Source organism: Dermochelys coriacea, chromosome 5 (assembly GCF_009764565.3).
Source record: "Dermochelys coriacea isolate rDerCor1 chromosome 5, rDerCor1.pri.v4, whole genome shotgun sequence".
Taxonomy (NCBI): domain Eukaryota; kingdom Metazoa; phylum Chordata; order Testudines; family Dermochelyidae; genus Dermochelys; species Dermochelys coriacea.
Genome location: NC_050072.1, coordinates 126541451 through 126554412, shown reverse-complemented (window position 1 = coordinate 126554412; position 12962 = coordinate 126541451). Strand labels below are relative to the sequence as shown.

The following is a 12962-nucleotide window of genomic DNA, read 5'->3' as shown; positions in this document are numbered from 1 at the left end:
AGACAAACAAACTTGGTTACAATTTGCAGGAGATAATGCTGCTCACTTCTTGTTTACAGTGTCACCTGAAAGTGAGAGCAGGCATTTGCATGGCAAGATATTTACGTGCCAGATGCGCTAAAGATTCCTATGTCCCTTCATGCTTCAACCACCATTCCAGAGGACATGCCTCCAAGCTGTTGATGGGTTCTGCTCTGTAACAATCCAAAGCAGTGCAGACTGACACATGTTCATTTTCATCATCTGAGTCAGATGCCACCAGCAGAAGGTTCATTTTCTTTTTTGGTGGTTCGGGTTCTATAGTTTCCACATCAGAGTGTTGCTCTTTTAAGACTTCTGAAAGCATGCTCCACACCTCATCCCTCTCAGGTTTTGGACGGCACTTCAGATTCTTACACCTTGGGTCGAGTGCTGTAGCTATTTTTAGAAATCTCACATTGGTACCTTCTTTGTGTTTTGTCAAATCTGCTGTGAAAGTGTTCTAAAACAAACATGCTGGGTCATCATCCGAGACTGCGATAAAATGAAATATATGGCAGAATGGGGGTAAAACGGAGCTGAAGACATACAGTTCTCCGCCCAAGGAGTTCAGTCACTAATTTAATTAACACATTTTTTTTAATGAGCATCATCAGCATGGAAGCATGTCCTTTGGAATGGTGACCGAAGCATGAAGAGGCATACGAATGTTTACCATATCTGACACATAAATACCTTGCAACGCCAGCTACAAAAGTGCCATGCAAACGCCTGTTCTCACTTTCAGGTGCAACATTGTAAATAAGAAGCAGGCAGCAATATCTCCTGTAAATGTAAACAAACTTGTCTTAGCGATTGGCTGAACAAGAAATAGGACTGAGTGGACTTGTAGGCTCTAAAATTTTACATTGTTTTGTTTTTGAGAGCAATTAGGTAACAAAAAAAATCTACATTTGTAAGTTGCACTTTCATGATAGATATTGCACTACAGTGTTTGTATGAGGTGAACTGAAAAACACTATTTCTTTTGTTTATCATATTTACTGCGCAAATATTTGTAATAAAAAATATAAAGTGAACACTGTATCCTTTATAGTCTGTGTTATAATTGAAATCAATATATTTGAAAATGTAGAAAAAATCCGAAAACATTTAATAAATTTCAGTTGGTATTCTATTGCTTAAGAGTGCGATTAATCGCGATTAGTTTTTTTGAGTTAATCACATGAGTTAACTGCAATTAATTGACAGCCTTATAATAAAGATGTTAAATAATACTGGACCCAGAACAGAGCTGTGTGGAACCCCACTTGAGACCTCCTTCCAATCTGACATCATTTCATTAATGGTTACTTTTTTGCGGTTGTTTAACCAATTATGTATCCACTTAATGGTAGTTCTGCTGAGCCTGTATTTCTCCATCTGACTCATCAGAATATCTCTGTCAAAAGCCTTGCTGAAGTCCAAGTATATTATGTCCACCGCATTCTTGGTAAATCCATGCAGTAATAGCACTACGCTTAAAATAACTCCCTGCTTTACCTCTTGCTTTGAGACTATTGCAGCCACATACAGCAATATGTCTTAGGGCTTGTCTACACTTGAAATGCCACAATAGTGCTATGGCGCTTCAGTGTAGACACTACGTACCCTGATGGGAATGATGCTCCTGTCGATGTAGGTACTCTACCTCCCTGAGAGGCGGGGTGGCTGGGCCGACGAAAGAACTCTTCCATCAGCCTAGCACTGTCTACACCAGGGAATAGGTCATCTTAGCTACACTGCTCAGGGGTGTGGATTTTTCACAACCCTGAGTGACATAGCTGGGTTGACCTAACTTCTTACTATAGACCAGGCATCAGTAAGCTAGTCTAATCTTCATTCTCACTGACACGCTTTTCTTTCCAAACTCCCTTCCATTTACATGAGTACTGAATACATTATGGCTAAGCTTCCTTAGCTACCATTTTAAATATCCTTCGAGATAGAGCCCACATAACTGAAATCATTTTACCTGAGATCACATAACCCTAAAGTCTGAGGGCTTTTTTTGTTGATCACTCTGTTCACCATCTCCTGCCTGTTAGTTAGTTTTCATGCTTGTACATAGTGTCACGGTTAGCCAACTTTCAGGGAATATACCACAAAGATAATGTTGTCCTGGGGATGGGGGAGAGGGGGAAGGATATCAGAGATGTCAGTGTTGATATGTCATATCTGCACAGAGTGCTTTCTAGACTTTTGCTGCATATTTGACAGTATTAACGTTTTGAGTTGTTCAGCGGAAAAAGAAAAAAAGTCAAAGACGAAACATTTTGGCATATTTTCCAAGCTAGCCGTGGAGAGGGCCAGCACAAGTCTTGAGTGGGATTTAAGTTGGGTATGGGGGCAAATTTCACCTTAACAGATAGTTAATAACATTAAAAGCTTAAGCTATAGACTGCAGATTTCTGAAAGACTGGAGAAAAAGACCCTGATCCAAGACCAACCCAATTTGCAAAGTATCTATAGAAAGGAATAAAGAAAGGAGGGTTGGAAGGTGAGATCACTTAGATAGCAGAATAAGGGTGGTTTGAGTTCCTTAAATTTGCATATTTTCAAGTGTTTGGGGTTCTTGGACATTTGATCTTTTAATTTTCCTGATTTTTAATGTGGTTTTTTGTTTGTGTGTGGGTTTTTTCCTAACTGCAATGTGCTTATAAGGATTTTTACTCTTAGGTTACTGAAGTGTTCTCTGAAGCTTAGCTTTACTTCAACCAAGTTCTTTGTCTGAATAGGAATGAGAGTAGTTAGAAATTTTAAAAAATGCATTCAGTTGCCAAGTCCACTGCTGCCATTTTGGGATATAGTGCCTCATTTAATCTTGGCTCAAAGACCAAGGAAATCCTAGCTGAAGACATTTCTAGTATGTTGTAGATCTAAATTACATAGGAGGAAGTATGAGGACACATAGGAAGAGGGGACTGTACAGTTAGCAGTACCAAAGTCTTGAAAGAAAGCTGCTCAGCATCTGGTGGGGACATCAGAGAAGTGAAAGCCACTGAAGATTTCATGAGAACTACAAGACAGATTTAACTAGATTTGGGCGTGTTCAGAGAAGAAAAGAATCACACCTCCAAGAAATTTACAAGCAAAAAAAGCAGCAGTTAGTATCACCTAGCACCCTAAAGTTTAGCCAGATTGGCTGTCAAGACAGCAATAACACTTAATTTGTATGATTCATATTTGCCAATGTGTGTGACTGAGAAATAAGCCCCCAATATAAGTGAGATTCTGAGTACAACTAAACCAATCAGTTCCTGTGACTCAGGATTCTAGACTTTCCCTTCTCATCTCTTCTTCACAAGTCTGATGTCTCCTTGCAGATGAAGTTTCCTGCAGAATGTGTTTTGATTCAGTATCTTTCAGAAAATTAATTTTGATTGATTTTTTTTGTATAGCACCTGCCTACAATGTGTCTGACTCTAGCCCTTCATTTCCATGTGTACTACATTTGCTACATAACTTTATAAATCAAAATAAGAGCAGGTTTGTAATAACCAATGAGAGACATGGGATTCCATCCGTCACACCCCTAGCTATCAAAGGATAGTAACAAAGAAGTTAAATAAACATTTAAATAAATGTTGCTTCATAGGCACAATTGTGATACAAATATAAGCAGGGCTATTGGAAACTAATACAATTATCAGGATTTAAAGAACTGAAGGCCAGATCCCCAGCTGATGTAAATCAACATTGATCCATAGAAATCAGTGGGATAAACCTGATTTATACCCTTTGAGGTTCTGGTTTATTTCCTTAACTTTGAAATCAATAATCCAAAGCTTAAGAAGATGTCACAGCATGTAGTAACCTAAAATGTGATTTGCAGGAGTGCTCAGAGAAGCGGATGTACAATGGGGCATTCCCTTCTTCCCCATTCATCTACTACTATGATGATGAGTATGACATCAAGAGGAGAGCTCAGAGGGCAAAGAGAAAGGTTGAAGGTATGGTATATTTTGTGAAATACTTCTTACTGACCATCACGTTTTTAAGTGGTCTTTAATCAGGGTACATTGGTATATTTACTGCTTTTTGTTAGGCATTTTGTAATCTTGGCTTTCTTCATGTTGTGTAAGATGATGATGGCGATTATCTCAATCAACAAGCAGGGCAAGGTTAATGAGTTTAGTAAGATCAGTCTGTTCCTGAAATTCATTGTTCTAAAAGGACACCAGGAAGTACTCACTGGCCTTAAAATGGTTATAAACTGATGGGGAATGTTCTCTGAATTGTAAATTATGTTTTTAAAAATCTGTTATGAAAAACAATTACAAAAAAAAAACCAATGTATATGAATGGCCACTTTCTACAATAAGCCCTCTTGTGGAGGAAGGTACTATTCAACATGAGTAAAGTTGGCAGGGTCTGGTCCTTACTCTGTCCAAATGTCTGAAGACCCATCTGTAGAACAGGTATATCTACTTCACAGCCAGATCAGCAGTTTTTGGACTGCAGAATCTTGACTATAGAAATGTCAGAGGTAAAATGACACTGTTTAATTTTCCAATCCCAGATTGAATATATGGGTCTTCCAAAGATAATTGTTTTTTAAACTGAGCAAATTTCATATGAAGTCACGAAGAGAAAATGATTATGGAAATCCACAATATCACTTTTCTGGCTGCAACTGCACTTTAAAATGATATGACGATAAACTTCTGGCTTACCCAGTGTTTGCCAAAATATCTGAGTTTTATCCAGGTCCTCAAATTTTTACATACCAGGTCCATTGCTGACCCCAAACTGCAAACAGAGCTGTGGTTTTCAAGCGTTGTGGTTCTGGCCTCTGAGTGACTATTAAAAGAAACTCTTCTATTTTACAGAACTTCAAGAAGCCGGCCTTTTGCCAGTGCAGTTCAAGAGACTGCGGAAGGAGGAAGAGCGTAGGGGACAGTGTCATAAGAAAAAGAAGAACCTTTGGAAAGAGCGTATAAAGAGTCCTAAAGAAGAAAAGCGCCACAAAAAGGCCCTTAAGCGGTCCTGGGCAGAGGAAGGCAAAGAGAAGAAACAGAAGAAAGATGTCCAAAGGAATAACGACCAGGAGGAAGACTTTCCTAGGGGGTGTAGACTACACTCCCCTAAGGGCAGCAAAAAGCATCACAGCTCTGCCTTCTGTCCACATAGCAGGAAAACAAAAAATGGCCAGGAGCTGCTGGATGCAGCTAAAAAGAAGAAGAAAAAGAAAAGGCAAAGAAACAAGAAAGACAGTAGTTCCACCATTGATGAGAGCTTATTCCTTATAAAACAGAGGAAAAAGAAATCAAAACAGGAATCCAGCTGCTAATCTGTCAACAGAAAGCTTATGGTGGGGGGAGGGGCGTAACTCACCACCATTTTGCCATGGTATTTTTCTGACCCTGTGCTAAGATGTAGAATTTGAATCCACCTTTGCATACAGGCATGGATGTGTAAAACCAATACGACAAAGAATACTGAGCTTGTGACTCTCAGCTTCTTAAAGAGAGTATTTGCCAATGGGTAGGAAGTGGTTAATGTACGCGAGTAAAATCATACTGTATTTTTGGCAGTCCCTCTTTTTCTGTAAGTTGATGAAAGTTTGGTTTTGTTTGGGGTTTGGTTTTTTTTTTGTTTGGATGAATGAGGGAAAAGATCCATAGTGGGGAGGTTTGGCCTTCTTTCCTTTGAGCGATTCCTTTTTAAGAATGCTACACCTGTCAAAGTACTGTAGTTAAGCAAATGTGATTCCCTTGCAGCCTGACTTTAAAGAGAGGCTTTCGCACTGGGGAGACTTGGAGAAGAGGCAGGGAAGGGGAAAGTAAACAGCAATACAAAATACAATCTTTTTGGAGAAGCATTTTCTTGCTTCTCACCCAGCTGGAGTCTGCAGTGAAATTGTTGTATTGTACTTATGACATGACAGTCTTCTGCTCTGGAAACTCATGTGATGTCACAAATTCATCATAATCACAGTATTGCAAGTTTAAGTATCAGGAGCAAATGAACTACAAGGAAGCAAATCCTTGATTGAATAACAAATCTTTTTGCTAACTGGTAAGCAAGAGAAGTTCGTTTAAAAAATGTTACAAGCAGTTGGGTTGACATCTGGAATTAAATATGCCATTGTTTTCCACAGTGTGGAAGTCCTGCTTTTTAAAAGATAAAATTATGTAGCCAAGCTATAGAATGCAAGCAATTTACCTGCTTCCAGAAATATAATGCCTAAGTTTAATGATTTAATGGGTTTTTTTGTTTTTGGGGTTTTTTTTTTAAGAAATGAAGTATTTTTTGTACTCCAAGAATTAAAAACTTTGTAAGGATAAATACTTTATCAAAGGAACCAACCAAATAAAGTTTTATGTGGGGATACATGAAAAAATACGTTGGTTATACATTTTCTTTTGAGGTAGAAAACAATGCCTGGTTTTTGTTAACAAGATTAAATTATGTCAGTTCCAACCAAAAGTCTCTCGGCTATGGAATAATATAGATACCCTCCTCTAAGCCCCTTTTCTAGCCTGAGCAAAACAGTAGCTAACCAATAATGGCTTCATAGAGTTGGTACAGACTCCTTGAGAGAGTTCTGCTAGATTTGAAACCTGTTGGATTTTGAAACTGAACAGGATGTCCGTTAACCTATTTAGGCAAGCCCTTAGTTACATGGGGAGAATTGCCTGCATAGCTATACCAGTATAATTATGCCAGTAAAATTCTACATGTGGACACTGTTATCCCAGGATAATTATGCCGGTAATTTTCCATGTGTAGACAAAGCCCTAATTCATCGGCTTTTAGGTTGAAGGGAATCACTTGGGTGAATGTAAGGATTTCAGTAGCCATATTCTTACATACCCGAGATTATTTGGAGCAAAAATAGACAAATAGGAATTCATGTATCTCAGGCCCCATTTCCACTTCATGTAAAATGTGTCCTCAGAGGTGGTTCCAAACTGATTTTTGTTTAGCTCAATGCTGTATTGAAATGACAATTCTCTAGAGGTACTTTTGGAAAAAATTAATCACATGTAATTTTTTTAATTCACTCCTGAAAAGACTTTTCCCTAATATCCATTCTGAGCCTCCTTCCCTACCTGCTGCATTTCACATTCCTTTTTACTTCTCAGCAGACTGTCCAGTCTGGACTAAAGGCCCTTGTGGGACACCAAATTGAGGAGCTTTTCTTGCTTTGGATTGAATCCATCAGCCAACCCACTAGCCTCTGTTCTGTCTCCTTGGTGTGAGGATATGGCCAGGTAGCCCACAGTAAAGCAGCTGGGCTCCTTCAGAAGAGGAGAGTTTTCTGCACAGCATGAAGTGGTCTGCTCTTCACCCTCATGCAGTCAGCTCCCAAAGCCCAGAAAACAACATTCAGCATAATGAGTTGTAAGTGAATATGTCTACACTGCAATTAAACACCTGCATCTGGCCTGTGTTAGCTGATTTGAGCTTGTGGGGCTCAGCCTACCAGGTTGTCTAATTGCAGTGCAGATGTTCAGGCTCAGGGACCTCCCTGCAATGGGAGAATCCAGAATTACCTCAGCAGCTAGCAATGAGTAAAAGGCCCCGATGTGATGTGGGTTGTCATAAAGGAGAGAGGTTAGAAGGCGATAATTCATAGATCTTATGGCAGAGGTGACCATTACGATCAACAAGCCTGACCTGCCTAACACAGGGCACAGAATCTTATTCGGTGATTCCTGCCTCAGGCCCATCACTTCTGGTTAGTGTGAATCCAGCATTGTATCTCATTTTCAAGACACCCCAAGGAAATAAAGGGCACAATGCATTCCTCACCCTTCCACAATGTGGAGATGTGTAAACTTTATGTAATGGCATAGCCCAGTGACATGTAACACAGGGATTCCACAAATATAGTACAATAAAAATACTCAAAGCAAATTATAGCATCACTATCATTACCATACTAATGAGGCAATGCTATAGAAAATCTAGCAATTATTGTGCTTAGTAACTACAAGTGTCCTTTAAATAATCATATAGATGCATACATTCCAAGACCAGTCGGGACCACTTGTGACCTCTAGTCTGAGCTCCTGTAGAACATACGCTATAGGACTTCCCCAAAATAATTCCTAGAGCAGATTATTTAGAAAAACATCCAATCTTGATTTGAAAATTGTCACTGATGGAGAATCCACCATGACTGATGGTACATTGTTCCACTGTCTAATTACCGGTTTCAGAGTAGCAGCCGTATTAGTCTGTATTCGCAAAAAGAAAAGGAGTACTTGTGGCACCTTAGAGACTAACAAATTTATTTGAGCATAAGCTTTCGTGAGCTACAGCATCTGATGAAGTGAGCTGTAACTCATGAAAGCTTACGCTCAAATAAATTTGTTAGTCTCTAAGGTGCCACAAGTACTCCTTTTCTTTTTGTCTAATTACCCTAACTGTTAAAAATGTATGCCTTATTTCCCATCTGAGTTTGTCTGATTTCACCTTCCAGCCATTGGATTGTTACACCTTTCTCTGCTAGATCAAGGAGCCCATTGTTAAATATTTGTTCCCCATGTAGGTACTTACAACTGTGATCAAGTCACCCCTTAACCTTCTCTTTGTTAAGCTAAATATATTGAGTTCCTTGAGTCTGTCACTATAAGGCAGGTTTTCTAATCTTTTTATCATTATTGTAACTCTTCTCTCAACTCTCTCCAATTTATCTACATCCTTCTTGAATTGTGAGCACCAGAACCGGACACAGATTCCAGCAGCAGTTGCACCCAGTGCCAAATACAGAGGTAAAATAACCTCTCTGCTCCTATTTCTGATTCCCCTGTTTATGGATCCAGGCATTGCATTAACCCTTTTGGCCACTGCATCATATTGGGAGCTCATGTTCAGCTGATTATCCACTATGGGCCCCAAATCTTTTTCAGAGTCACTGCTTCCCAGGATAGTCACGCATTCTGTAAGTATGGACTATGTTTTTTGTTCCTGTATTGAGCTGTATTGAAGTGCATAGTTTGCTTGCACCCAGCTTACCAGGAGATCCAGATCACTCTGAATCAGTGACCTGTCCTCTTCATCATTATTTACTAGTTTCACAATTTTTGTGTCATCAGCAAACTTTATTTATTTTATCTTTTCTTCCAGGTCATTGATAAAATGTTAATTAGCATAGGGCCAAGAACAATCTCTGCGGGACCTCACTGGAAACACACCTTTTCTATGACAATTCACTATTTACAGTTACATTTTGAGATCTATCCGTTAGCCAGCTTTTAATCCATTTAATGTGTGCCATCTTAATTTTATGTCGTTCTAGTTTTTTAATCAAAATGTCATGCAGTACCAAGTCAAAGGCCTTACACAACTCTAAGTATATTACATCAGCACTATGACCTTTTTCAGCCTAACATGTAATCTCATCAAAAAAGGTATAAAGTTAGTTTGACAAAACCTATCAATCCATGTTGATTTGCATTAATTACATGTCAGCTGCTCCATCGTCTTGCCCAGGATCAATGTCAGGTTGAGAGACCTGTAATAACTGTGTCACCCTGATTATCCTTTTTAAACTTCGCACAACTTTAGCTTTCTTCCTGTCTTCTGGAATTTTCCCAGTGCTGAAAGACTTATTGAAAATCAACATTAATGTTCCAGCAAGTTCTTCAGCCAGCTCTTTTAATACTTTGGTTGCAAGTTATCAAGACCAGCTGATTTAAAAATGTCTAACTTTAGTAGCTTCTCTTTAACATACTCCAGAGATATAAATAGAACAGAAAGTGTGTTATCACCATATTATAAGACTACAGCATCTGTTTTTTTCCAAATACAGAACATATTTATTGAACACTTCTGCCTTTTCTGTATTATTGTTGATAATTCTACCATTTCTATCTAGTAATGGACCAATACTATTGTTCGGATTCTTTTTGTTCCTAGTATATTTTTAAAATACCTTTTTATTGTCCTCAACTCTGCTGGCCATAGATTTCCTTTTTGGGCATTTAATAAGGTGTTCTTCAATGATGCCCAATTATCATTAAAAACACTTGTTCTGAGGTGCCGAAGGATGTGGGAGGCAGACCAGTTGAGAGTCTCTGGGTAAGATAAAAGGTGTAAAAAATGGGGTGATGTCAAGGTTGAGGTCTACTGTAGACCACCAGATCAGGATGAGGAGATGAAGCATTTCTAGAACAAGTAACAGAAATACCCAAAACAAAAGACCTGGTAGTAATGGGGGACTTTAACTTCCCAGACATCTGTTGGAAAAGTAATACGGGAAAACACAAAATTTCCATTAGTTCTTGGAACGTATTGGGGACAATGTTTTGTTCCAGAAACTGGAGCAAATAACCAGGGGCATAAACATTTGAGACTTGATTCTGACCAACAGGGTGGAATTGGTAGTAAATCTGAAGGTGGAAAGCAATTTGAGTGAAAGTGATCACAAAAATGATAGATTTCATGAGTCTATGGAAAGGAAGGAGTGAGAGCAGCAGAATAAGGACAGTGGACTTCAAAAAAGCAGATTTTAACAAACTCAGAGAACTGGTAAGTAAGAATATCCCTTAGATTTTCTTCCAATGGGACCAAGGAGTTCAGGAGAGCTGGCAGTTTCTCAAGGAGACTGTGTTAAAGGCCCAAGTGCAAACTATCCTGATGAGAAGGAAGGATAGAAAGAATAGCAAGCTGCCAATATGGCTCTATCAGGAGTTCTTTAATGACCTGAAAATCAAAAAAGAACCTTCAAAAAGTGGAAACATGGAAAAATTGTTAAGGAGAAGTACAAAAGAACAGCACAAGCACGTATGGACAAAATCAGAAAGGCTAAGGCACAAAATGAGTTACACCTAGCAAGGGAAATAAAAGGCAATACATTAGGAGCAAGAAAAAGATGAAGGAACATGTAGGGTCCTCTATAGACTTAGCAGAGAAGGAGATTTAATGACTGATGTCATCAAGAAAGCTGAAGTGTTTAATGTGTATTTTGTGTCAGTCTTCACTAGAAATGTTAATGGTGACCAGATACTCAACACAGTTAATATTAACAAGGGGAAAGGAATGCAAACAAAAACAGTGAAAGAGCAAGTTAAAAATATTTAGATAAATTAGAATATTGAAGTTGGCAGGGCCTGATGGTACTCATCCTAGGATACTTAAGGAACTAGCTGAAACAATTACAGAACCGTTAGCATTTATCTTTGAGAACTCCTGGAGGACGAGTGAGGTCCCAGAAAACTGGAGAAGGGGTAGAATAGGAGTACATCTTTAAACATGGAACAAAGAGGACCCAGGGAATTATAGATCAATCAGACTAACTTCAGTAGCTGGAAGGATACTGGAACAAAATATTAAACAATTTGTCAGCATGTGGAGGATACGAATAAGGAATAGCCAGCATGGATTTGTCAAGACCAAATGATGCCAAACTAACCTAATTTCCTTATTTGACAGGATTACTGATCTAATGAATGGGGGAAGCTGTAAACATGATGTATCTTTATTTTAGTAAGGCTTTTGACACAGTCCCACATGACATTCTCATAAGCAAACTAGGGTAATGTGGTCTGCATTAAATTGCTATAAGATGGGTACACAACTGGTTGAAAGACCATACTCAAAGTGTAGTTATCAATGGTTTGCTCAATGTCAAACTGGGAGGGAGTAGCTAAGGGGGTTCTGCAGGGATCAGTCCTGGATCCATGTTTTCATTAATGACTTGGATAATGGAGTGGAGAGTATGCTTATAAAATGTGTGGATGACACTAAGCTGGGAGGAGTTGCAAACACTTTGGAGGACAGAATGAGAATTCAAAATGACCTTGAGGAATTGGTCTGAATTCAACAAGATGAAATTCAATAAAGATAAATGCAAAGTACTTTTCTTAAGAAGGAAAAATTAAATGCACAACAACAAAATGAGGAATAACTGGCTAGGTGGTGGTAGTGCTGAAAAGAATCTGCAGGTTACAGTGGATCACAAATTGAATACGAGTCAACAGTGTGACTCAGTTGTGAAAAAGGCAAATATCATTCTGGGGTGTATTAACATGAGTGCCGTACATAAGAAACAGGAGGTAATTGTTCTGCCCTACTCGGCACTGGCGAGGCCTTAGCTGGAATACTGTGTTCATACTGGGTGCCACACTTCAGGAAAGATGTGAACAAATTGGAGAGAGCCCAGAGGAGAGCAACAAAAATGATTAAAGGTTTAGAAACCTGACCTGTGAGGAAAGGGTAAAAAAAACCAAACTGGGCATGTTTAGTCTTGAGAAAAAAAGACCAAGGGGGACCCGATAAATCTTCATATATGTTAAGGGCTGTTACAAAGAGGATTATGGTCAATTGTTCTTCATGTCCATCGAAGGCAGGACAAGGAGAACTGGGCTTAATCTGCAGCAAGGGAGATTCAGGTTAGATGTCAGGAAAAGCTTTTTCTAAATCTAAGGGGAGTTAAGCTCTGGAATAGGCTTCCGAGGGAGGTTGTGGAATCCCCATCACTGGAGGCTTTTAATAATGGGTTGAACAAACCCCTGTCAGGGGTGGTCTAGGTTTACTTGGTCCTCAGCACAGGGGGCTTGGACTTGAGGTCCCTTCCAGCCCAATATTTGTATGATTATTTGATCCTTCACGTTTTTCTGATTAAATCGTTCCTCCAGGTAATGTAGCTCATGATTGTTTTCAGCTTTGTGAACTGGCCCTATTTAAGCACCAAGTGTACACATCATTGGTCTGGGCTTTATAAACTGGGCTGGAAAGATACTATGCGATGGAGTGACTAAGGAGTGACCTGATGCAATGCCCTGTGAGACCAAGGGGTGCTTTCCATTGCCTTAATGGGAGTTGGATGATGCCTGAAGCTCTAGAGGAAGCCAATTTGGGTGATTTCTCAGAGACTCAGTGACATCAACCAACTCTGTGTTATCCTAGATTCTACTGCCACGTTTTCAGTTTTGGATGTCTGGTGCCTTACTGCAAAGTGCCCTGATTTGCCTTGGAAGTTAATGGGA

At 39.2% G+C, this 12962-nt stretch overlaps 1 protein-coding gene across 4 annotated transcripts in view; it reads left to right on the top strand.

Annotated features, from left to right (window-relative positions):
* The window catches only part of ZCCHC7 (zinc finger CCHC-type containing 7), a 168430-nt gene extending 162066 nt beyond the window's left edge, over positions 1–6364 (top strand). For all 4 annotated transcript variants that reach the window (XM_043514563.1, XM_043514562.1, XM_038403014.2 and 1 more), the window contains 2 exons: positions 3854–3971; positions 4851–6364. In XM_043514563.1, the coding sequence (XP_043370498.1) occupies positions 3854–3971; positions 4851–5311 (579 nt within the window). In that variant the 3' untranslated portion in view covers positions 5312–6364. The remainder of the gene's footprint in view (positions 1–3853; positions 3972–4850) is intronic.
* Positions 6365–12962: the final 6598 nt, after the last annotated feature.